This window comes from Coturnix japonica, chromosome 5 (assembly GCF_054131305.1).
Source record: "Coturnix japonica strain WE chromosome 5, WE-NBRP24, whole genome shotgun sequence".
In the NCBI taxonomy this organism is placed as follows: domain Eukaryota; kingdom Metazoa; phylum Chordata; class Aves; order Galliformes; family Phasianidae; genus Coturnix; species Coturnix japonica.
In genome coordinates, this window is record NC_140667.1 from 15981390 (window position 1) to 16007332 (window position 25943).

At 37.6% G+C, this 25943-nt stretch overlaps 1 protein-coding gene and 1 non-coding gene across 2 annotated transcripts in view; both read right to left on the bottom strand.

Annotated features, from left to right (window-relative positions):
* Positions 1–895: 895 nt before the first annotated feature.
* The window catches only part of IPO7 (importin 7), a 30502-nt gene continuing 5454 nt past the window's right edge, over positions 896–25943 (bottom strand). Inside the window, exons 2-25 of the mRNA XM_015864061.2 lie at positions 23244–23325; positions 21638–21791; positions 21167–21325; positions 20101–20257; positions 19454–19543; positions 18984–19078; positions 18802–18886; positions 16154–16288; positions 15566–15665; positions 14194–14270; positions 13726–13842; positions 13028–13117; positions 12350–12515; positions 11758–11918; positions 10917–11045; positions 9689–9755; positions 9483–9608; positions 9094–9191; positions 7942–8037; positions 6750–6970; positions 6439–6644; positions 5120–5326; positions 4652–4768; positions 896–2653 (exon numbers count right to left, since the gene is read on the bottom strand). Of these exons, the coding sequence (XP_015719547.1) occupies positions 2556–2653; positions 4652–4768; positions 5120–5326; positions 6439–6644; positions 6750–6970; positions 7942–8037; positions 9094–9191; positions 9483–9608; positions 9689–9755; positions 10917–11045; positions 11758–11918; positions 12350–12515; positions 13028–13117; positions 13726–13842; positions 14194–14270; positions 15566–15665; positions 16154–16288; positions 18802–18886; positions 18984–19078; positions 19454–19543; positions 20101–20257; positions 21167–21325; positions 21638–21791; positions 23244–23325 (3033 nt within the window). The 3' untranslated portion in view covers positions 896–2555. The remainder of the gene's footprint in view (positions 2654–4651; positions 4769–5119; positions 5327–6438; positions 6645–6749; positions 6971–7941; positions 8038–9093; positions 9192–9482; positions 9609–9688; positions 9756–10916; positions 11046–11757; positions 11919–12349; positions 12516–13027; positions 13118–13725; positions 13843–14193; positions 14271–15565; positions 15666–16153; positions 16289–18801; positions 18887–18983; positions 19079–19453; positions 19544–20100; positions 20258–21166; positions 21326–21637; positions 21792–23243; positions 23326–25943) is intronic.
* LOC116653571 (small nucleolar RNA SNORA23) lies at positions 12660–12841 on the bottom strand. The gene has a single exon (XR_004307670.2). It is a non-coding gene; the product is annotated as a small nucleolar RNA SNORA23 (small nucleolar RNA).

The window sequence follows — 25943 nt, forward strand, 5'->3', positions numbered from 1 at the left end:
CCTTGGAGCAAAGGAAAACAAAGCTGGAGGATCCCTTTTGTGTTAAAGCTACTCCTTTCTACCCAGTTTAGTTAGCACAGAAACACAGCCTCAAAGGCTGTCCTCACTCCAAGATAGACTAACGCCCTTCGTGTGGAAAAAATAGAAGCTTCAGAAATAACAATGGCAGTGAATTGGTAATTCTCCATCTTTTCCCATCTGCTTTGTACATGCAGCCTTCTTGCAGCTGTTATATCATATATATATATATATATATGAGGCAAAAGCATCATCTGTCCTAAAACGTTCTCAGGCTTTTCTGGAGGGCAGGAAGCAGAACGAGATAAGCAGGAACCCAACGAGCAGATGTTCAGAAAGATTGAAGTTCAACTGGGTGTTTTTCAAGGTCAAGGAACGCACAGGAAAAAACATTCTGTGATGATGCATCACGTTTTCATACAAGATAAAACTGCCCAGAGACCTGTGGGTGTTCAGGAGTCGTGCACTCTATACGTATAAACACAGTTCTGCCCTATGTACTTGGCCAGTCAGTTTAGAGCTCACTAAGCACTACTGTGGCTCCCATACCACTAGCATAACAGATACCATGGATTCAATACTTAATTTTTTAGGCAATATCAAGCCCAAACTTTGCATCAGGTACCCCTTTGCTATTACAGTAGGGCACAGTGACAGCACAGCGCTGCCTCAGCCTCTCACACCAGCACTCTGCACAAGTTTTTCAGCTTAGAAAGGCTGTCCAGAGAGGAGGGAGTGGAAGTGCCCCATGTACCTGGCTCACAGCACAGTATGAGCAGTCCTGTAACACACAGCAGGCACAGAACCGTGCCAGTCAAAGAAACCCCACACCACCAATTGCAGCTACGCTGCTGATGGAAAGAAACACACCACACAATCCAATTTTCTGAAGACTGCATTTTGAGTATCATAATATATATATGTGCATTTCATTTTTACAGATATAAACTCAGTTTATTTTTTAACCTGTATTTAAATTTTGGAGGCTTACATTAAATTAAGGTAGCTCGTTTAATATCAATTGTAACAGCAGGTGACATTTTTCTTTTTCAATATAAAAACAGCCAAAAGAAAAAACAAAAAAAACATTTGATTTAAAAGACCTGACACCAATGATCTCAAGGCAAGATCAAAAACCTATGGATTTATGCTTTAAGAAAAGAAAGAAAGGGGGCATTTGAGCCAACCCATTCACAGCATCTCCCTGCTGGCTTCTTCATACAGTGGTTTTGATAGTGGTCCCAGAGGGAACTGTATTTTGCCTCTCTAGCTAAAATACTAGTTACTATAGCAACTTGGAAAGAAGAGAATCGTGGCTTCAAAAAATGGAAGATTGGCAAAACTTCAAATACACGGTCTGGATCAGGCGGACGATCGTACACTAAGAGCGGCAGCGCACTTTGCGCCACCACATTGGGGGAAAAAATAAAAGGTTTTGCAAAATGATGGGAAAAGTTGCAACTCACAGATCAAAGCCCAGGTTAGCCCAATTATTAATTTGGTTTTTTAATAGATTGCATATATAGATGTTTCATCCACACACTTCAATCAACTCATTTAAGAGCAGAACTTCACATCTACTTTACATGCTTCAGAAAAGATCACTTTCTCAGTGCTTACAATGAACATTGGTATCCAAATCGTAAGTCGTACAGTGAGATCTGTAAGAAAAACAAAGGACACAGAGGGCGTTGCTATTTTTCTCTTTTTTTTTTAGCAGCAATGAAATATCACTAACCCCTTTTTACAGAACCGAATTCAAGTCACAAGCAGAGGTGACTGCGCCACAGTACAAAACTGCTAGTTCGTTTTAAAATTAATACCTTGAAATTATTTTCCCCAATACATCCCTTAGTTTTTATTTTTCTTTTTTTTTTTATAAACAGCAAACATTTTGCTATTTTTGTACATAGGCTAGCAGGCTTGTTTCAATATGAAAGTGCTAATTCATTTACAGATTTATCAGTTATGTAGTGCTACATTAAGTGTCCGATATTCTACATATGAACAATCTTGATAAATGGAAACGACGAAGATTAAGTAAGGCTATTTGATTACCTTATTTACACTGAAAGAATAGACACCCGAATAAGGAAGGGAGAAAAGGGAAGGTGGGCAAATACTCATACCGCCACAGGTGTAAAAATTAACTCTGCCTCCTAACTTGTACTGTAAATGAGATTTAAATAGTCCTGCAGCCCATGCCTATTGTGGGTTTTTTTCCTCAGAAAAAGAAAAGCTGCCTTCATGACATCCCTCTTGATTTCCGATTTCCAAAGTGTGTCATTTGAAGCTTTTAATTCAGATTCTTCCTGACTTCCAAAAAAAAAAAAAAACAAAACAAAACAAAAAAACCCCTCTGGTTTGCTTTCCAGTATTAGATTGCATGATCAGGTCCCACACTGGGGGCTTTTGTCCAATCTATTTATCAATTAGTTTAGAGTGAGCTGTAGGTAACATGAACCAATTCTGGAACCACTATTGGGAGGAACACAAGCTCTTCACTACAATCACACAGTAGCAGGAAAAGTGATAATTCAATTCATTCCCGGGCCAGGGCCTCCAAAATTAAACGAAGTTGGCACGACTGGAGCATTGAATTTGTATCCTCCGTGCTTTTCAATCATTTTGGATTCTAAAAAGAAAGAGAACAAAGATAGAAGGAAAATTAATCACTGCTCACAAAGTGGAAATGCATCAGGCCCCAGTAGATGGACTTACAGTTATACTTAAATGATAAAGGAAATTTACGTTTCCAACGAGCACACTTGAGCTTTTGGGAACAAATGTGTAATTCCCCACATCAGAAAGACAACCTACACAAATGCTGCATCTCCAAAACTGCTGACACAGCTCTAAAAGTGCTGCCCACACTTCTTTCTGATGAAAATGCCTGACCATCAGATCAGGATGCACCAAACAAAAGCACCAAACAGACATCATCTCAATATTCATTTGTTCCTACGTCAGCTCAACAATATAAGCAGAAATAAGCTCAGTTCTGAGAGAAACCACATCTACCATGTTTCATTATCAACCATGCCTTAAGACCTTTAGGCATCTGAGGTTCACAAATCCATCCCTCCATCTGTTTTTACTAGATGCGTATTACATCCTTTAAAGATCACAGCAAGATTGCCTTTTACAAGTTCTAATGTTTTTACAGGTTCTAATGAAAGAAGAGCTCAAAAACAGGTTGGTAAAAAGCAGACAGATGCATTTCTGTCAACCAGCACTACAATCTAATACATATCTACCTTCTCAAACACAAAAGGGTTGCATTATCCCCAGCTCAAGGTAACGAGGGTTATTAAATATCTAACTTCAAGTCTATCCTTCTCCTATCTTGAAGGACTTCCAGATGGTCTCTTTGTGGGAATACAGGACAGCTCATTATCCAGAGGATCCACATTCTGACTGTTCCATTTTCTAAAAGGCCAGAAAAATGCTGCCACGGCTCATGAGGGACAAGGAGAGAACACAAGCAGGGCAACGCAGCTTTGTTCACTCCTGTTTCCTTAGAGTATAGAAGGCAAGTTTCTCCAAGCACATGGAGATTCTTCTTAGCTACGCTAGTAAAACAGTTAGATTCCAGATCCTTCTATTAGGTTGTGTTCATGGCTGGTAGGAAGCCTGGATGGAGATCAATATACTGTTAGTACCTAAGAATTTCCTGCGAGGATCTACCTCCTTAAGTTAAACTTCACAACTTGAACCTAATTTGTTCCACGAATAAGCAGTTGGAACAAAAAAGAAACACTCTTCTTCATAAAATGCACAAGTAGAACACAGCGAGACTATAGTTCCTATCTATCAAAGTGGATCACTCTGGACACTTAATAAGCTCTGAGATACATTTGGCTATTTTCTGACACAAAAGAATAGTATTAAGAGTAATCACTTTATAATAAGCTTTTTGCTGAAAGCTTTCTGAACTTAATCTGAAGCACCTTATTACAATAAGATGCAGCATACGACCTAATCAAAACACAGTCTTGACTTCAGAGACTAATATATTGGCTTACACTCAAACAATTGGAGAATTAATAAAAGAACCACGAATATTTGTCCATTTCCTACATTTAAAGGCCTCAATCTGTACTATCTCCTCTGAAGAACAGTAATTTGAAATATTTAATAGTTCTAACAGTGTAGCATTATAGATGGATACTAGTTTTTGAGCAATCATTTTCCCACCCACAGAATCAGTGGCCATCCCAGCTGTACTATGTCACATCACAAAACACTCTACTGGTCGGGTAACATGTCTGCTTGTTACCAAACCTCTAAGTTCATCCACTTTCTGGTCAACAACTGTTATTAAATTCAACATTATAACAAACTATATAATATATGCTTCCATGTGTATAATGAAGTATATAATATATAATCCAAATTATAACAGCTCTTCATTGAGCCACTTCTACCCTTCCATCCACCCATGGTTTGCCATACAGACTATGCACTAAAGCTTTGTGACCTGGCAGTATTAAGGCTTTTCAAGCACCTTCGGTCTGCAAAACAAGCCTGCTTTGATGAAAGCATTATCAGGCTTGAATTATAGGCTGTTGAGTGTATGAACAGCATTCAAAAAGCTAAAGAACCACTTAATGGTATAAAGGGGAAAAAATACCATGTGCTGCCCGCCTCTGGTCTGCCAGAGTTGCTATGTCCTGCAATTGTTTCCTTTGTTCTTCATTAAGGCCCTGTGTCAAAGTTTGGTACCACACAGGGTTACGATTCTGAATTGCTGCAAGAGAAAGAAAACATACAAAAGGCGTAGGTTCATTACAATGTTCTGTAACTCAAAGCATATTAACTCACTGCCGTTTTAATCAAAATAACATGCTGATAAGCCCTGTTAGGATCAGATAATCCAACACATCTCTGACTCTTTCCCTCCCACCAGAAATTCCTTCCAAGGGCTCCCATTTCTCTGAAAGTGAAATGATGGCATCGCTTTCCCCTTTTTCAAAGAAAGAACTCATTCAAACCACATATTGGAAAGCCTGTTGGAAGCTTTCAGCAAGTTCTGGTTCACAATGACAGGCTAAAATTAAGTTAAAATGTGATTAGTTGGCCAGAAAATAAAATTACTTACTCTGAAAAATTGTTTTAAATATCTGATATTCATCAACAGGGTTGTCTTCATCATCAATAATTGTGGAATAGCCTTCCAAAGCAGTCTCTTCAGCATCATCTTCTTCCCAGTCTTCATCATCTCCATCTTCACCTGCTTGTTTTGCTAGAATTTCTAGATATTCTTGGCCATCCTCATCAATGTCATCTTCATCACTCCCCAGTTCCTCTGAGTGAAATATCACACACAAAAACATTTAATCTCAAGAACAGGTAAAGAGATATATAAACATATACAGACAGCATTGAAAAGCACTTGATAAAACTAAACAAAGCATTATTTGTACTCCAAAGGATGTTCAAAATAATTTGATGCTTAGTTAATAATAACGATGATAATTTGATGACAGATGCTTAAAGGGGTCTTCAAAAGGGCCTTGGAAATGATGCTTGAGAACTACAGAAAGTAATAAGATTAACAATGTGTAATGAGAATAGTTTGGGGAATCCAGAAGGCAATAGCAGAGATCAAAAAGAAACATGGCTTCAACTAGGTAGATGAAAAACACCTTGAATGCAGAAAGCTGCTTCAAATACCCAGAGATATCAGGATGACAACATAGAAAGCAAAATGAAGCGAGAGAGAAAAGCTTAAGCAGTGTATAGAAAAGATGAAACACAGACGCAGGGAGGACCTGCATATCATTTTCATCTTCAAATAAACAATACTGAAAATAATGTGAAAGTCTGTGACAAGACCATATAGAGAAAAAAGCCTGTAAAAGCTGATGAAGTTCAGATTACGAGAAATGAGAAATCCTTGCCCAAGAAAAAAACCTAAGAACTTCAATGGGGTTCGGAGCAAACTGACCTAGTGTGCAATGCCTCTGCCAGGGCAGGGCAGTAAGAACCAAACCCTTAAGGATCGCTTCCTACTCAAACCATTCTGACTACGATCTGTTTTCAATATACACCTACAACTCCATCATTTCATGGGACAACTTGTAATGACTATTAGTCCAAACTATACAATGAAGCACAGTAGCAAACTCCTCCTACTGACTCTAACTACTACTTCCTCAAAGAGAAGACAGGACGCAGCACTGACAGCATCCGTACATAAAAGCTAGCTTGACAGCTTTGAGGAGACCCAGGTGAGGAAGTCAGCTTCTAAGAGTGACAGGAAAAGAAGCAGATATGCTTGAAAGATGTTAAAAGATGTCTAATGCTCTATCTCAGCTTTGAGTTTTGAAATTAGGCAACTCTGAAGAATTCCACGAAAAACAACTCTGTGTACCCACCAAGAAACATGAAAACAGAACGGATCTTCAGTTTCCATACCTGTTTCCTCATCTTCTTCAGCTTCATCATCATCATCACTGTCATTTTCATGCTCTGCATGACAGGCATAAGCTCTTTTTAATCCGTTAAATAAAAGGATAAAAGCTGGCAGGATCTGGCCAGCAACTTGATTTAAAACCTGTGGTATTTGCTCCAGATCAATGAGAGCGCACAAGCCAAGCACACACATTTTTCTGTCATGAAGCCTGTAAAAGAAAACAGCGTGCAAATTACAAATACCATTACGATCTAGAAGCTGATAATACAGAGGTGTACCTCAGAGAATAATCTTCAAGATAAGAAACACTCACCCCAAGAAGCAGTCCACATCATTAAGCCACTGCGTTATGAAGTGATTAGTGACAGGCTCCACGTTATTGGGAAAACGAAGATTTTCCAATGTATTTAATAATAGATGAGGATTGTAATACAAAGCAGCTATGGCAACCTGGAGGCACATTGTTCGTAGTTCACTTGTTTTCACTTCTCTGGTCAATCTCTCTAAAGCAGCTTCCACAAATAAGGGTATGCACTGAAGAGCGAGAACAATTATAAACTTAGTGATCAAAATCAGTTCTTTATTTCACACTCCAGAAGTGGCTGAAAAAAACAGACTGGCACATAAATACACAGGGTGTAAAATGGAAAGAATTGTTCACAGCCAGCAGAAGTCACATAAGAACAAAGATGAAATAAAAACATGACAAGTTACTACACCTACTGTGAACACATGGATTTTGTGACATCCCAGACAGCAGAAGTAAATGGTAGGCAGCGTGCTTCAGCAATGTGACAGTGTGTCACCTCCGCCGGTGCAGGTATTTTAATTTCTATTACACACACGTGTATACACATTGACTGCAGTGACTACATTGAAAAGTAACATTTCGCAGCTGATAATTTGTTATGTCTAATAGTGTTATTACACTCTTTATCTGATGTAGTTTTCATGGAAATAAATAGGGGGCATTACTTTCAGAGAGACCTACACAGCTCTTATACAGTACTTACCATAGACACACAAAGGAAGCACACAAATGCACCTCTCAAAACTCAACTTCCATTCATGTTTAATGAAATCCCTGACTCCTCTATGGTATTAATTGGGATTCTAAGAACTTCATTTTCATTCTTATTTAAAGGCTACTAACTTGACAGATTGAATCATTTTCATCAACCTTCACTATAATCACCTTAGAATAAAATTAATCCACTTTTAGCTAAGATGCTCCTAAAGCAGTTCTCTTCCAGATTCATGAAAACACTTTATACTGAGCTTTGCAGCATCCTAAATCCTGGAAATGAAGTGTGCAATAACTATTTGCTTAGTGCTGTTAATTGCACAGTAGGATTTGTGATGCTGAAGGAGAAGTCAGGATCATTAGTCACCCTACACAAACTTCATGCAACAGAAATGCTCGTGTTAATAGGTAATCAATTCATATTTGAGGGGGAAAAAAAATAACTCTGTAGTATTAGCAATATCAACCAGAAGTTACCAACCTGATCAATTCCACGCCCTTTACATTGAAGGATAATTACTTCTAATAGTTTTGCTGCATGACATTCTGCATCTTCTCCAGCAACTCCTGTCAGGACCTGAAAAGTAATTATTTCTTATTATATCACTTCAAGAGGTGTTTTCAACATGCTGCTCTGCTTTGAAAAGCAATATAAATTTACCCAATCTGCAACGCTTGTATAAACACCTATCAGTGAAGAAGCCAAATCTACAGCAGTGGCTCACTACCAGAATCACAGAGAACATAAAGTTGCTGAAAGCCGCTGAAACTAATCTACCCGTACAAACGTTAAATAACAATACGCACACAGACCTCACCATATAAGCTGTATTAAGAACTGGCTGCCATTTGGAAAAGATTTACTTGCATACACAAAATAAAACTTTCTCTTAAGCATTCACGTATTCGGTATTTTTTCTTTTCAAAAAAATATTTAGGATATTCTTTGGGAGATGACATCTCTACAGCTTTTGTGCCAGACTCGCTGTGCTCAGCTAATAATACACTAAGAGGTTTTTGCTTTTCTTCCCCACAGTGTATTAAATAGCATTTACAGCCAACCTGGTTGCAACTTGTCTTCAAATAAAGATTGGCAACAGTCAGAACCACCACATTTTACTCTCAGGTTTAGTCACTGATCTTACATAACCTTGGTAAAACAGATTGCCATTCCTATCCCTCCGCTTTCCATCTCCACTCTGTTTTAGCTAACAGATTTCATATCTTCAGCATATGTATAGTATTTGGTATTCCAGCTATAGCAAGGTTAAAAACCCCAGATTAAATTATCTGCCCTTTGCAATATATATACACACATACACACACACACAGTATGCGTGCCTGTATAAAAAGCACACTAAAAAAAAGACATGCACAAAAAAGGTTTGTTTAATCTGCTTTTGTTATTTACATACTGTTTTTGCCTTTCAGCAAAAGTATAATATATCAAAAAATATGAAGAGATTACATCAAATTTTAAGCAATAACATCATAACGCACCAATTCACAAAGATGCTGAAGAGAATATCAGAACGTATCACTTCGAGTCTACCGTTGTTGATAGAAGTAGCCAGCTAAATTATGTATTACTTTAGAGATCACAGATGATGTGATCACAAAGTCATCTACTTACCTTCTTGCACATACTGTAGATCATTTCAAGGTATTTTGTGTCTGACAGAAGCGTATCCGTATCAACGGTAACATAATTATGTAAGAGAGGCATCATATCTGTAATAAGAATATTAAGTTAGATTTGTTTTCATGTTTTATGAACAGAATAGCTGACAAAAACAGGTTAAAATCTATGTATTACTAAGCTTATCATGATCCGTGCCTAATGTTTTTCAAGACAGGTATGTATCTACACAGAATTGCCTTAGCAAAAAAGATCTGTTTGCAGAAGTATCTGCAAGTGAGAACACTTCAGTTTTCTCCTGAACATTTCAATAAAGGTGTAATTCACTTTTCTTCATGAAATCACACATGAAACCATGTGGCCTTCTCATTAATATTACCTACCAGTAAAATAATCAAAGCCATCCTGCTGAAAGACTTCAAAAACAAGAGGAAGAAGCTGCCACATTTGTGCAGAAACTTGTTGACAGGTCAAACTATGAGCCAAGGAAAATATCTCCTCGTAGAATTCTAAAAGAAACAGAAATGTAGTCACATTTTAAAGCCCATCCCATACTACCGAAAACTCAAGCAAATACAAGCACACACACCTAATACGTGCTGCTGCAGAACTGTCCCAATCACTTGCAAGCAGATTCCCTCCAGCTGCTGAGTAATCTGAAAAAGCAGGAAAACAACAAAGATTTGACTGTCTTCAGTACTTTGGAGTTGAAATTAAACAATTTTAATATTATTCCAACTTGTTTGTGTTTACAAAATATCTTCTAAAAACAACTCAAAACCTCCCACATTCTAAAACACAATGCACCCACATAAAAGTTTTTAAGGCTACATTTAATAGGAAGTATTTTGGGAATCTCTCTGAACACTGGAAAAAAAACAATCTTTACAGTTCATTATAGTGCATCCTTTAGAAAGGCCTACAATTAAGTCTAATGCCATAATCTCGTCCAATTAGAACACATGAAACCAACATACAGCTAAAGACCTAAGCAATGAAAGCTGTAGGAAGTATTTGCTGTTCCGGAAAAGTGAAATTTCAGAAGAACCCTATAACTAACTTGGACTAATTGACTGCGTACTAAATGAACTTCAGTGCTGCTCTACAGGACTGTACAGTCTTCCCAACAATAACTTCTTAGTCTGTGGAATAGCTAACAAAAAAAAGACATTGACCTGACACTCACTCTGCACAGCAATTAGTAAGGGTTGAGTTTCTGGTCCTAGCTATGCAGAACAGGATTTGAAACTAATCAAATGAAAAACCTACCTGATCATCTAGTATAAGACATCTAGATATGTAGTATAAGATATCTCTAGATATACATGTTTACTGACCAATGTCTTCCAAATGAGCTCATGGGGATTAGAGTTTTGTTAGATATTCATCCCATTTTCATCCATTTGCCAGCAAAAACAAGTAAGTGCAGCTTCAGCAGCCAAGTCTATTTGGACAAGCCTTGGACACAAAATTTGTATTGTGTTTCCATAATAAAACCTTCTGAGCACTTAAGAGTACAACTTATTACTTAACTATCTAAGTCAAAGAAGTACCCTGCAGTTAGTTATCAAAATGCAATAGCTGACTTTGTCAAGAAAGTTTATAATTGGCAGTAGCATATTTAAAGCAAGCCGTATTCCAGCTAGAAGGAATTTATTATGTCAGAAACATGATCCAGCCTGCCTCTGGTTCTTTGTTTTATGAAGGTTTTAGCTGCACAGTTTTCCAACTAATTAATGTCAGATACACGATAACTACAAAAGACTTTCCAGTGGCTTAGACTACAGGTATTGCTTTTGAAAGTAAAATATACGTACTTCCTTGTGATCTTCAACTACACTGAGAAGTGTATCAATAGTATTCAAAATTCCCATTGCTGTCACTGCTTTGTCGTCACTGCCCTCTTCATCAGGTCCAGTCTGAATCACCTGGTTGAACGTCATTGCCTGCATGTAATAACAACACAACTCATAAATGTCATTCAGCGAGGACGTACGTGGAGGTGAAAAACAACTGCGCAAGTCTGGCATTCTATAGAATTAACTCAAGGTGTTTTGCTAAGAAAATACTAAGGTGACCGCTTCACTCCAGTTTGTTTTCATGTGTGATCAAGCTGGAAAATTAAGCCAGCTGAACTGCCACCCCTCAACCACTCACAAATAAAGCAACATTGCCTTCCATTAAAAGAAATACATTTGCACTATTTAGTTTTCTGAAATAGGGTTTATGAACTAGCTTGGATCTCTTAGCAGGTGCTCTCAAGGAGGACGTGCAAACAATTCAGTGTTAATGTTGAGGTAAGGGTCTTGAATAATAAATTAACGCTGAACTGAACTCTACTACTGAAACTAATAGTACAACTTGCTAGATACAGTCACCTAAACTTAATCTCTGCTGCAAAGAAAGTTACCTGCAGATTCAACATCTTTAGTGTAATTGCTACCAAATTTCATCTACGCTTCCAAAGAAAACATGGATAAGGGTTTCTCAAAGATTTCTACAATTCTTAGAAATATCCATTTAGTTCAAGTTATGAAACCCGCTTTTGAGGAAAAAAAAATAATTCTAAGTGTAAAAGGAAATCACTCTTATTCATGCACTTAAGCAGATCAATCTCCTACATATAAAACAACTCTCCAAGTCAGTAGAAAGCCTTACCAAGTGCTGTGTCATTTCTACTGCAATTGGGGTAACTTCTTCACTATATTCACAGATCATCTTCTGAATCACATTAGTAAGATCATCATTTTCAGTCTCTCTTATAATATGAAGTAAAGCTTGCATTACAGGCCTAATAAATGGGGTGATATATTCTTTAGCTGAAAAAAAAAGTGGAAATTAATATCTGACAGTATCAATACCAGTATAAAGATGTCAATATATACTTAATATTTAGCATTTTGTCATCAACATGCCATATAAATGAATAGAACCTATCATTAGAACAATAGTAACGTTTAGTTTTGTAATTATAAAAGCTACATCAAGAGGCCTACAACTGAACTAACAAAGGCCACAGAGTTCCACAATCTATGGAATGCAAGATTACTTTTCAATACAAGTTCTGATTGAACAAAAAGGTATACAAGCATTCCTGTCAAATCAGCAAAACAGTTGATACAGAATTTGTTTGCACTGTTGTTTTTATGCCAGCTTCGGGAATATTAAGCAGCTTAAAGCTTGCTAGGACAAAAACTATTCTTTTTTTATACAGAGTAAGTTTGTTGTAGTTTCATAAAATGAGGGCTACCTTTCTCTTGATTACTGATCAGAACTTGTAGTGCTATTGCAGCTTCCACTTTCACAGGCATTTCCCTGTCATCGATCAGACACCGCCTTGTGAGTTCTAAAGCTGTTTGGAGATTCTGGTCACTCTTAAATTTGACTTCACAAAAATAATGAAGAACCCAACAAGCCTGAAAGAGACAACGATGAGTAACTTTAGTGCCATAAAATTAAAATCAGGATTATTGACTATCCACATCCCTACAACCATGCAAATTATTAACTATGAAATAAAACTGATGTTGCGTAACGATACCATAAAACTTATAGGATGAAGATGTTTGAGAGTATGGAGGCTGGCCAGCAGGAGGCATGTCATTCAGACGTCACTAGACCAGTACTATGATCTCAAGTTCATCTTTGGCCACAGGTTTTGTGTGAGTAGCACAGTCTAAATGTAGAACACAAATAGACTGTACCACCAGACACAGATGGACAACTATGCACACAGTTCTGCAGCCATCTCATAGCTACACAGTAGCTGTTCATAATCATATACAAAGACTAATCACTGATATAAGCATTCACTTTATTACAGGTACAGAAAGAAACGCACCCACTAAAAGGACAAAGTAACTTAATAATCCTTAACTCTTGAGCTAGAAAAATGTAAACCTTAACATTAAGTCTTGGGCTTTCTTACCCGTGCTCTCATGTAACCCAGCTCACTGCTGAAGAGAGGGAACACATGATTCTGCAACATATATTCCATTTGATCTTTATATATTTTTTTCTGTTGGAATATTAACAAAAACATTTATCAGTTTAAAATTTCATATCAAAACATACTAATATAATAAAAATGGCATTTACAGAAGTCTGAACTTCTATAGCATGTGAGCTTAAAAAATCCTCACGTTTAACTTTCCCCTTTAATAAAGACATCAAGCAATACAGGATCCCAGATTTTACTCAAACTTCACATAGATCCAATTTGAAATCATCAGACAAAACCGTTCACTTCTTTCCCATTATTCACAGACTCCAAGAAAAGGCTTTTGTTTGGTGGTATATTACCCTGATACCAAAGGCAAAAGTGGTCTAAGAAGCTTCTCAGTCAAGGTCCAAAAACAAATGAAAGACCTGTTTCTTATTCACTGCCATGCTAATTGACAAAGTTCACTGATTTCACTTTATTTTTGTCCTTCTAAACAGAAAAGATCTTGTTAAGTCATCAGCCCCTCATTGGCTGGATTGTTCTCCTTTCCTCCACGAAGAAGGAATGTAGTTAAACAGTACAGCATGGTAAGAATTGCAGTGCTCTTTTCCACAAGCAGAGAATTTAAATTAACTTAAAAATAAGTCAGCTGAACTTGAGCAAACCCTAGTAATTACACTTACTTTCAGAAGAATTTCAGCTAAGGAACCAATCATATGTAAAGCACCATCTTTCTTACGAGGATCAGCATTTGGCTCCGTAAGGATCTGATAGCAAAAGCCCATTGTCTTCTGCAAAACCTAGATTGAATACACAAAGTATTTCAACTGGTCATGGCACATACCATTCTCAGTGCTCTGAAATGGCTCAAGTTGTGTGAACGTCTAACAATCCGTCCCAAAGTCTGGAATTTCCATTCTGTTTTATCCATCAGTTGTAATACATAACATTCTTGATACATGGGTCCCAGAGGAAGTGACAAGTACAAAGATTATAAGTAGACTAGTGCAAAATAAATCTGTGATAAACGGCAAATGTCACTGTACTACAGTATGACAGAGCTGAAAAATAAAGCTGCTCAGTAATTCTCCCAGCAAGTAAATACAGATTACAGAGTAAACCAAAGAAGCACTGTGTGTTTCAGGGCTTACCTCTTTCCTTTTACTACATGATGTAAACAATAACGTCTGAGCAGCAGTTGTTGGTGAAATGAAGTCTTCAAATACATCTATTAAAGAAACAAAACAGCTAAATTTTTAGTCTTCCGATGTAAATAATTACCCTAACGTTATCTAATGGTTTCATACAAAGCACATCAATTTTCTGGTCTTATTGCAGGTGGTTCATCATGCTTTCTTATTACAGATGTTTTGAGATCAGACAGCAGTCACAGTAAGTTAGACATTCCTGATAGTTCCATCTTCCACATTTTCCATGATAACCAGCTCTGTGTATCTAACTGAAAACTTTGCTTTCCTCTTTATTAGAAAAAGTATTTTTTAACTAGACATCACCATCTGCTTCCCTATGCAATCTGCTGCACCAGGAAGGGCATGGATTTTTTGGCTGAACCAGTTACATTTTTTTCTTATTTCCCGCAGAAAAGGATTCTCAGAGCCATGTATAATACCTGAATTGTTTACAGGTCTCACTGACCTAAGGGACAAGAAATCTCCAAAAGAAATCCCCTAAATTCAAATCACATGCTCAAATCACATAAAAATCCTAGAGAAAAGAAAGAACTTGTTCAGGAAGCGTGAAGATTCTCCATTCTTCCATGGCCTGAAAATGCTGCACTGGCTTATAAATAAAATCCATGAAAAAGGGTAAAACTAGGCAAGTTTGGAAAGAGAGGCTTACTTCATGCCATGTCATTTACCATTATGGTACATCTGTTCTGAACCACAGCACGCAGGAAATTCACTGACATAAGAACACCAGGGCCTAAACTGAGACAGTGCAGGTTTAGTTTAGATGTTAGGAAGAAGTTTTTCACCCAGAGGGTGGTGACACACTGCAACAGGTTGCCCAAGGAGGCTGTGGATGCCCCATCCCTGGAGGCATTCAAGGCCAGGCTGGATGTGGCTCCGGGCAGCCTGGTCTGGTGGTTGGTGACTTTGCACAAAATAGCAGGGGGGGCTGAAACTGGATGATCAGGTTGGTCCTTTTCAACCCAGGCCATTCTATGATTTTACAATTCTAAAATACTAATGTAAATACTCAACTTTTAGTATCATTTACTTAGCTTGCTTTTAGTAAGCTAGACCTGGACTGTTTCACTTTTGGAAAAGAAACAATGTAAATGCCAAAATCAGTTACTTTACAAATGCAGAAGCAACTGTATCACTGCTGAAATATTCTATGGTATCTGTCACATAGTCCAATCTATCCAGAAGTTAACTACATGAAATACAGTGCATTGTTTTCTTTTTTGAAAGGCTCGAGTTATCCCTGTTCTCACACCCACGAAAAAACCTCTTCATAGGAAGTTAAATTTTAATTGAAGACATTCCTAATCCTTACCAAATTTCATGCGAATATATTCATATGGATCTTCTTGCCAAAGCTCCTCATCAGCATCTGTATAGCACATCAATGGGAAAATCACATCTTGGATAATCCCCTGCAATTAAAAAAAACACAAAAAACAAGTTGAAAACAAACTAACACTACAAAAATGAACCTGTCCCACACTTAACAGGAATCAGATTTTGCTCCTCGTCAGTTCTGACACCACATGGAAACATTCTAAAACTACTTGAAAAAGGTGGATTCTCTGCACTTCCTTAAAAGAGTTTGCTTTGGATTATGCTGTACAGAGATGACTCTGTGATAAATCCAGTAGTTATCACCATCTCCAAATCTGTTATGTTGCCATACAGCCTTGTGATCTTTTAATTGGCAAAATACAAAAGATTTGTAGCAAAAAAAAATACCAGCTAGTTAGCTTTGCTCATTCATCAAGAAAAACTTAAACAGGCTTAAACTCTTGTTGCGGGTAATTTACAGCAGAGATTCCCAAAAGTTTATTTCTAGCAATGACAGAGACACTGTCCCACAGCTTAATGTACTACTGACTCATGTAAGTATGAAATCCAGAAAGTGATTTACTTGAATATGAGGTTTCAAATTCTTCCAGGTGACTGCATGCGACACTCCTTGATTAATGTAGTTCAGTGTTTGCTGCAGAACTCTAGGAGCCATGTACTGCTTTTCCTTGTATTGATACAACACCTTCAGCAACACCTAGAAAAATTGGATCTAATTAATAGCTTATACTGAGCACTATTTTAGCTTGACAAATGACACAATCCCATCACAATCCCACAGAAAAACCTCTCAAAACACATCTTAAATGTTTACTCATTAGATTAAAATGGGTACTGACTAATCTACTAAATGTCATTGTTAATTTTATATAGCAACTTGAAGCTCATATCAGGTAGTGAGTATTTTTTAAGCACGCAATCCTCTAAAAAGAAAACGTTAATGCTAATTAATCACCACCGCTCAGGGAGCCTTCTTCTATGTGGTTTATTGCTCTGTCTCACCAACCTTTAGGGGCATAAATTCATGCCTAAACACCATGCTGGTAAATGCACCTTGTCAGTCTACTGTCCTTATCCACACACTGTATTACAACAGTGACACTGTATGAAGAGTGCATTGGGTATGAAGAGTGATGAGCCATTCCGTGCCCACCGCCCTTTGGTGTAGAACCTGACCCTCATCCCGTGTTAAAGAGCAGAGCTCAGCGCTGCCACTGCCATCAGACCTTCCCTCAGCTCCTCTGCTTTGTGCTGAGCAAACCAAGAGACCCCAGCCACTCCTTATACATCCTACCCTCTAGAGCCCCCATCACCCTTCTTGTCTCCTTTGCACACACTCCTGTAGTTCTAAGTTCTTGTACTGTGGTGTCAAAACTTACTAACAGTACTTGAGGGGGAGCTCCACAAGTGCAGAGTAGAGCAGAAGTATAAAAGCCTCCCGGACTTAAAGGAATTACCAGTTGTTACCCTCACCTCAGTACAAGGTCTTGGTGGCATAAGACAGTGATTTAGGGTAGGAAATTAAAAGAGAGGAAGTTTTGAGACTTGAAGCTGCTTTCAAAAGGTATAGAAAAACACAAAGAAATACCTACGCCTCTTGTAAGCAAACTAAGAAGAGAAAACAATCCACTGCAAACAATATAGTGTGATAGTAAATGTTTGCAATGTCCAAAACCAGTAAACCATCAGTACGTGGTCAAAATGAATGTGCTTCTTGAAATCAGAACAACTAAAGGAAGAGTTAATCATTAAAAAAAGTCCAAGACGATATTAAAAAAGACTGAACAACCAAACAACTCAATGCATTTTACTTTCCTGATTTATATAAATCACAGAATCCTTAGAGTTGGAATGGACTTTTAAAGGCCATCTAGTCCAACTCCTCTGCAATGAACAGAGACGCCCACAGCTCAATCACGCTGCTCAGAGCCTGGTCCAGTCTGATCTAGAAAGTCTCCAGAAATGAGGCATCCACCACATCTCTGGGCAACCTGTTCCAGTGCCTCACCACCCTCACTGCAGAAGTCTTTTTCCTTATATCCTTGTTTCCTTATATCAACCCTCTTTAAGTTGCAAACTATTTTCTTCATTTCCCTTATTCCTTGCTTTAAACAAATTACTTCCAGAAAACTAACGAAAATGGTGAGTTTACACAGAGTAGTTAACTTCCAACTGATAGACTTCCTTTATGAATTTAAACACAAGCAATAAAATATGACCATCAACTTATTATTAACATATACTGAACTACATAAGCCATCTTCCATGGGCTCCATGGCCTAAGGTACACCACAGCAGCAGCTGAGTATATAAGAAAATATAAACTAAAGGCTCTTCTTTTTCAGCAAAAGGAATAACCTTGGGACTTTGGTGAAAGTGAACTTTTAGTATTACAATATTTTTTGTGGAAGTTTATGCAAGAAGTTCTAGTTTTCTGGTATATTTGAGTTTTAGGTGGGTTTGAAGTTGGTTGGATTTTTTTTTGTTTCTTTATCATTTAGAAAAGATTCTCCAGTTTAACAGAAAGACACACTGGAAAGCCTAAATTCATTGATATTCAATGAAAAAAATAGGTAATAGTCTTTGAAAATGAAGACAAAACTGAGGATCAACAAATGGTCTTTAAAGCCACACTAGAAAAGTGTTCCCTGACAAGCATTTCAGGCTTCTTTTAACATATCTAACTTATTAACTCCCACTGTTCAGATGCAACAAAGAAAAAAAACAAACAAAAAAACTAAAGCAAAGAATAAGAAAGGATGTAAGATTAAATGAGAAAAAGCAAGATGTGGGATGTAGGCTGCAGGGAAACAAGAGAACAAATCCTACAATTGCAAAAAGGAACAACCAGGCAGTAGAGTTCAACCAGTGTTTAGTACTGGTTCATCGGGTCTTTCAAAACAAAAAACATCTTGAGCAAAAGAACCACAAGCACAAGGGGTGAGAATCAAGATATTCCAGCTGGGTAGGTGAAGCTTAAAGCAGTTTATCCAGAAAAAACATGTTGGATTTTTTTGGTGTGACATACACATGAAAATAATATAGGCGAGATAGTCTATGAGAAAAACAGATTTCAGAACTAATACAAGCACACAGATTCTAGAACAACTTCTGAGATGTTTTATAAACTTGTTCTAAGAGAACAAGAAGGAAGAAATGGTCACAAACTCTAAACCTATCTCAATACTCCCCAGGTTCTGTGTTTCTTACTTGCTGAACACCAACAGCAAACGCCTTCAGGAACACTTCAGCAAACTCATTGTATTCCTTGGAAACATTGCCAGGGCTTCCATACCTAGAATTTGAAGCAAATATGCAAATTTCAGTGTGAAGCACTATCACTGACTTAATCATTTGGTTGAGTTCTTAAAAGTAATTAAAGCAGAAGTTACCTCTCAAAAAGTCTAGCTAAGATATGCAAAGCCCACTTCTTGCACTTCCACCAAGGCAACTCGGGTCTGTCATCTTCATCAACCTGAAGAGTTTCCTTAAGGAAAAAGAAAAAAAAATTACATGACTTTTGGACATCCATATAGCATATCTTAATTTACTTCAATTTTACACTGTAATTCACATATCACACTTCTAACTTAAAAGCATAAAGTACAGCACATCTAAAACCAAGTCCCACGATGCTTAAGTGGTCAGAGTACTGAAACATGAAGCCAAAATAAACTATGCTACACTTTGATAACAGAACTCCTGCACAAACTACTTACTTTCCAAACTCATCAGGCCTGTTTAAAATATCCTATTTGTTTTAAAATTATTTTCTTGGCATCCATCGAGAGAAACACACAGAAAGACTATCTGTTGTGAAAAATATTGAAGATTAAACAGATAATAGCCAAAAGACACTTACAGCGGGTACATCTCTATCAACAACAGTCTTCAGGATCTCTATCCATTCAGTCAAGTTTTGCTGATTTATCAACTCCAAAGGTAACGTGTACTTATTCAAAATAAAGACAACAATTATAAAGCAATTCAAAAATAATGTTACATTCACAGATTGAATTTTAGCTCTTTCAAGTCTACACCCACACCCAGCTTCCATTAAAGAAAGCAAGAACTGAATACAATCTAGACCGCATCCGCCAGTATCCTCAGTGGTGCTGGGTATCATTGCAATTTTGCTTATGAAGCACTAAGGTACTACTTCACTAGATGTTACACTGATTTCTGAAGCAGTTAAGATGTAAACAGTTCCCTTACACTTGCACTGGTCATCCTGTGTAGGCTGCCCTCTATTATCTGCCTTTAGAATAAGTAATTTGAATGGTTTTGTAGCAAACACTCCAGCTTAGTGGAGAGCGGGAGTAAGTTTCTGCCAAATGCAGATCAGGAAAAAGTACAGCACTGATTTTACAGCACAGTTTATGATACTAAAATACTTGTGATTCATACCACAGATGAGTAAATGTAAGTAATTTCCCACAACTAATCTAGTTAATATTTCAGTCTACTTTCAATTACTCATTCCAAAAAATATACAAAATTTATTTTTACCTGGACAAGGGCATAAAATATTTTGAAGATCTGCTTCTGGATGAGGACAGACTGATCAGATGGATCACTCAAGAGCTGAATGAAACTATCCTTCAAAACTGGTAGAAAATGTTGCATTGCAGCTATCAAAGGACTACGCTCCTCTGGTTTCTTGTACCTTTAGATAAAGCACAGCTAGCTTTATAAGCCTTCCAGACAGCTTTGGAATTCTATGCTTTCCCCAGTGGAGATAGAAGCAGGTTATATTACAGATGAGAATAATGTGTGGCTAAAAAATCCTAAGTATTTCTTGCTACAGAACTTGGAGTAAACATTACAACCAATAAGCAAGTGGAAAAATGAAGGAGTTTTTTACTCCACTATATACCCACATGATGTTTCTGCTAGTACTGCATTCCTGTCAATTTGCACACTTGAAGACTAAATCACATTCTGCCACACCATTACTAGAGTGAAGAAACAGTCAGAGCACTACAGAAACTGCAAGCAAAAGGAACACGTTTATTGCCAGAAATGGCAGATGTTGGGCTAGTCCATAAAATTCTACAAGTACATCTATCGGGGTTCACACTTCATCAGAAACATTTCCAAAAGCTGGATTGCTTCACCAGCACTGAAGAACACAAACTGAAAAGTCTCCCACATCTTGCTATCTAATTTGCCCACATCTAACAAACTGAGTGTAGGCTTGAAGGGCACGTGACAGACTCGCAGCAGGCTTCAATTGCAACACCCTTTGAAGTAGGGCCCCAGATGTTTCCATGCCTATGCTGAAATGAAAGCTCCATTCCCTTTCCCAAACATTCAACACTTCTGAATTAAATTGAAGCCACGTTTTTAAAGCTTTCCCCCAACTTTTAATTTGCTAAGAAGGAAGTCCTTATTAACTCAAGTGTTAACTCTGCAGAACAGCAAGAACACTGTCTAAATTTAGATGTCTATCAACCTGTGCTCCATCCCACATGGAACTTCACACTGTTGCAAGATGTATGCGGTACACAGGAGATAAAAGCATGTTCCTTCTGCTCTTATATATGGTAGGAAAAAAAACCACAACACCACTTACTCATAGTTTTTCACAAGTTGATAAAGACACAGAAGAATCCCGAGCCAACAAGCACTGTTGTCAGACTGAAGATAAAACCCAATTTTCTCCACAACCGCAGTCCAACGACTAGGATAATCATGCTTGATTATGTGATGAATACAAGTTGTAAGTTGTACTCTAGAAATCAAGTGTACAATGATTAAGTAATTAGTAACATTCTTTGGCACTGAAACAATTCATGTTGCCTATGATTTAAATTCAAGCATATTTTCTTTAAATAGAAAGTTTAGGTTCCACACTTTCTGTTTAATAGTGCTCATCTGAAGAAAAAAAAAATGAAGTGACGAGGGCTGACTCTCTCATTGTGAATAATTTTTTGGACCAGTAAGTTTCCATATGCTTAACATTCAGCTTATGTCAGTTGTGTAAAAAGAAGAAACAAACACAAAAAAGTCAGAAACTGTAACAAAACACACACAAACCACATACCTGATCAGCTCAGGAGAGTGAATAATGGCTTCTACGATATTTTCACGAATACAGTGTCTATCTTCTTCTGGGATGGAGTAAGGTGGAATTTCTCCTGGGGCAGTTTCCCGGTCCGGCCAATACTGGGTTATCATATTTTTCAAGTAGATAACCCCTGTCAGACAAAAGCAACAGACCAGCTCATAACCAGAATATCAAATGAACACTCATTTTGCCAAGACAAATCTATTCCAGAACAAAACTGCTTATAATGATCACTGCATTGACCATTTCTAACAAGGAGAACCATAATGCATAATACATACAAATTATTAACGTGCTAATTTGCTGTGTTGATACTTCTCTACCTATTTTGATATTTAGTACCATAAATAATGTGAATCCACATGAAAATCATAAACGCTGTTTTCTTCTGTTACATATATAAAGCTTGTGTAACACTTTAGCAGTAAGCTACTGAAAAAATCCTTTACAACATTTCTCACTACTTTCATTAAAACTGATCAAATAGAATTAATACTAATGACTACCTAAAACATTCGATGAATTTTCCAAGTGAAAAACAAAACACAAAAACCACAAAAAGTTAGATCCCTAGTACAAGTGTAAGTGTTGAAATAGAGCTCCTTTATACCAAGGTAACAGGCCATAGCACTTTGCAGCTATTGGGCCGCTTTTACCTTTTGACAACCAAATCCGAACTGCTTATTTGTCTGAACATAGTTTACAGCACTTGAAAAGAAACAGACTGACAAAGGCAACAGGAAATCTCAAATTACAAACTAATAGCAAAGTTACTATTAATCTAATTCTATATACAAATCCATAAAGAAAACTCATTTTGCAAACGTCACATCTACCTTCTGAAGAGTCAGAAGCAAACGGTTTCTGAAAGGATCTGCAAGATACAAAACAACCTGCAGATATGTGCTGTGACAACACTGAAGCGATGCAGACTTGAGTGCCCTCAGTGGGATTTATCATACCATTAATTGCTTTACAAAACAAGCACTGTCTGTAAGCTGCGTGCTGTATGAGTTGTCTCCACCCTCTATGGACTGCATTATTTTTTAATTAGCTCATATCAAGGTGGAATTTTCAGAGGTTTTCAAACTTCCTCCTTTTTTCACATATACATTAGGCCTAACATAACCTTAATGCTTACTGTCCCCAAGCATCAAGACAAAAAACAGAAATTAGGCTTACACTACAACTTGGATTAATCTCTTACCTGGGAAACCCAAATAAGTGATCAAGATCCCATCTCCTGAGATGTCTGAACCCACAGTACTGTATCAGAAACCTTTATCAAGTAATCATAGTAGCTCTTAGGTGATATTTGAAGCTGTTAATACTCAAAACCAATTTCTACTGATGACTTGTGCAAACTAACTGAGTTCCAATTAAGAGTCAGCCACCTTTTCTTTCTCTTCCCCATATGAATCTAGTGCATGATGTCAGGTGAAGTTATGATGACCATAATTCTGACAACCCCTGACTTTCAGATGTTAGAAATTAACACTTAGAATTCCTCAGCAGTATCTGCATGTGTAGCTCTGTGCACACCATTACAGCAGAAACAATGTAAAAGGATTTAAAGACTTGCCTGCCTGTCTCACTGGTAAATCCAGTTGCTCGGACATAGTGATCTGAAGCAAAGTTGAAACAAAGTTCACTGACTTATGAGCCTGTAAACACAAAAAAAAAGTTACAAATTAGCACTGTCAGAATTTAAGTTTTCATCCCTTCCAATACTTTATTTTTATTTTCAACAAAGAATGAATTTGACTGAAGATTTGCCCCGAGATACTAAAATGTAAACTAAAAATCCACAGATTTCAGAAAGGCCACATCAGCAACACTTGCACCTGGTCCAACCACAACACTTATTTGTACGGGGTGCCTCAATGCACTGGGAAGAAGGAACACCAACATCAGCGCGCATCTTCCTGGCCCAAATCCCTCTGATATCTCTGATGTCCTCATGAAGGAAACACGCTTCCAAATGAAAAAAACACATGTATTTGTTTTCAACTATCAAGTAAATAGTTGAATATTTTTAAGTAAGATGTACTTGTTGGTAATAATTTCTACAATTCCAGGACTATTCAGCTCCTTTTCATTCAGGGGCATTAAAAGGCACTTCTCCTGCAACATATACCCTAACTCAACACAGTATTTCATTATGCCCCTAATACTGATGCCAATAGGAGCACTCCTGTACTTAAAAGCATTAAGAATTGTTGATGAAAGGAAGCAGTTTCAATAACTCTTAACTCACCTATGACTAAGGCTGCATTACATGATGCTCAAAACAAACTTATAGTGCAAAGTGACGTCCTTCTATATAAGTAGGATAAATTTAACTGTCTTTTTGGTATCGAAAATTCTTTAATGCATTTCATGTTTGGAATTTGAGAAGTATTTAATCCAAGAACACTGAAAACAAAGTATTCCTTCAATTTTCTTGTGAAAAAATGGTAACTATACTGCAATTAAAAGATAAAAAAGTAAAAAATAAGCTGCTTAAGTACTGACAAAGAACTGATATGAATAAAAATTGAATAAGGAAATGTTCAGTGCCTTAAAAAAAACCAAAAACTAAAATAGATAGCAATGTACAACAAGACTGCCACGCACTGCAATTCAACTGAATTAATTCCAAATAATCTTCCCTATATTAAAAAAATAAATCAGGACTGAGACTGTAATTGCAGCAAGCCACAGAAGCTCCTAAAAACACGAACTGTATTAAAACTAGTTTATTTTCCTAGAGCCATTAAGGTTGGAACAGATCACCAATAAGATCATCCAGACCAACGCCAGCCCATCCCCACCATGCCCACATCCCTCCATCACACATCTGCACAGTTCTTGGCACCTCCAGGAGCGGTGGCCCCACCACCCCCCGGCAGCTGTGCCACTGCATCCTCTGAGCTATTAAATGATCTGAGATGACAGAACCAGAACATTTGTACCATTACCTTTGTCTCCCCAGACCTTACAGATCTCTTCCTTATTAACATTTCAGGCACTACACGCCAAGCAATCACAGGGATGTGCTTCTCTCTCAGTTTTACTGGTTCAAAGCACAGACTCAGGATAGAAATAATTGGTGATTTTAATACAACTGGCATATAAAGTAACTTGTACTTTTCACTTGAAACATCCCATTAATTCATTCAGTTACAGCCAAATCCACACACATGAAATCCATGAACACTATGCATTCTACACAAAGGGCTTCCCACTTCTTCACACTGAGCTTTCCCGCTCCATCAAAACCAACACGCTTCTAGAGAGGCTGAAATGTGGAGAGAATAACAACTCCATGAAGGGAACGTGCGTATTGAGTGGGAACATGAAAGCCCAGGTACCACAAAACTCCTTGCTCGCTCCCTTGTTTTGCTTTACTACTAAGAAGAACATTGAGCCTTGGCATTCAGATGAAACAACTGAACTTAATTTTAGAACGTCGCATAGGTGCCGGTTTTCTATCTATGGCGCTAGGAATACTGAACACACATTCATTTCAGCTATTTTAATCTTTAGTATTTTTATACTGCAGAGATGGCTGGCCTTCAGGACACTGTGTTTGACTTCACTGACACCACGACTAAAAAACCAACCAAACAAAAAGCCGGCAACTAGCGCTGACAATTAGTGTTGGTCTACAGAGACCTATCAAGGCTCCAGAACACGACAGCTAAAACCACCATTTCACAACGGCTTCTCTTGTACACACCAACTGCGTGGAGAGCAGAAACAACTTCTGACTGAACTTGTGATGCAGGTAAAACCTCCTCGCTCATTCTCATGCTCCTTGCTTACAATCACCCTTTACTTTTACAAATATGAAATTAAGAGAACTATGATCATTGCAGAAAGAAGTTTGTGTCATAAGTCTATTTCTCAACATGCAAGTCAGCACTGAAAAAAAAAAATCACCTCAAGTCCTTCCCCATTACTAATCTTCCAACGTGCCATGTCACTGCTATGACTTTCTGTTGTCTAAGAGCCAAAGAATCCGGGGACTTTTCCCAAGAGCAATCTCTGCTATGCAGCCTCACTGGCTGAGGAATGCATTCTATCAGACCACAAACGTTGCACCACTGTCTGTTAATATCAGCATTCCCCAACTTACAATCTCTGTTCATCTTTCCCTGCAGATTTTTCCTAGCCAAGCAGGTTTGCAAGCCATGTGCTAAAACAATTTTCCTATGAGGTGTCGTGCCAGCCTCAATCTGAAACATGTACCAAGCACAAAGAAACCAGATGATAGCATGCAGAACTACCAACAGTTCAT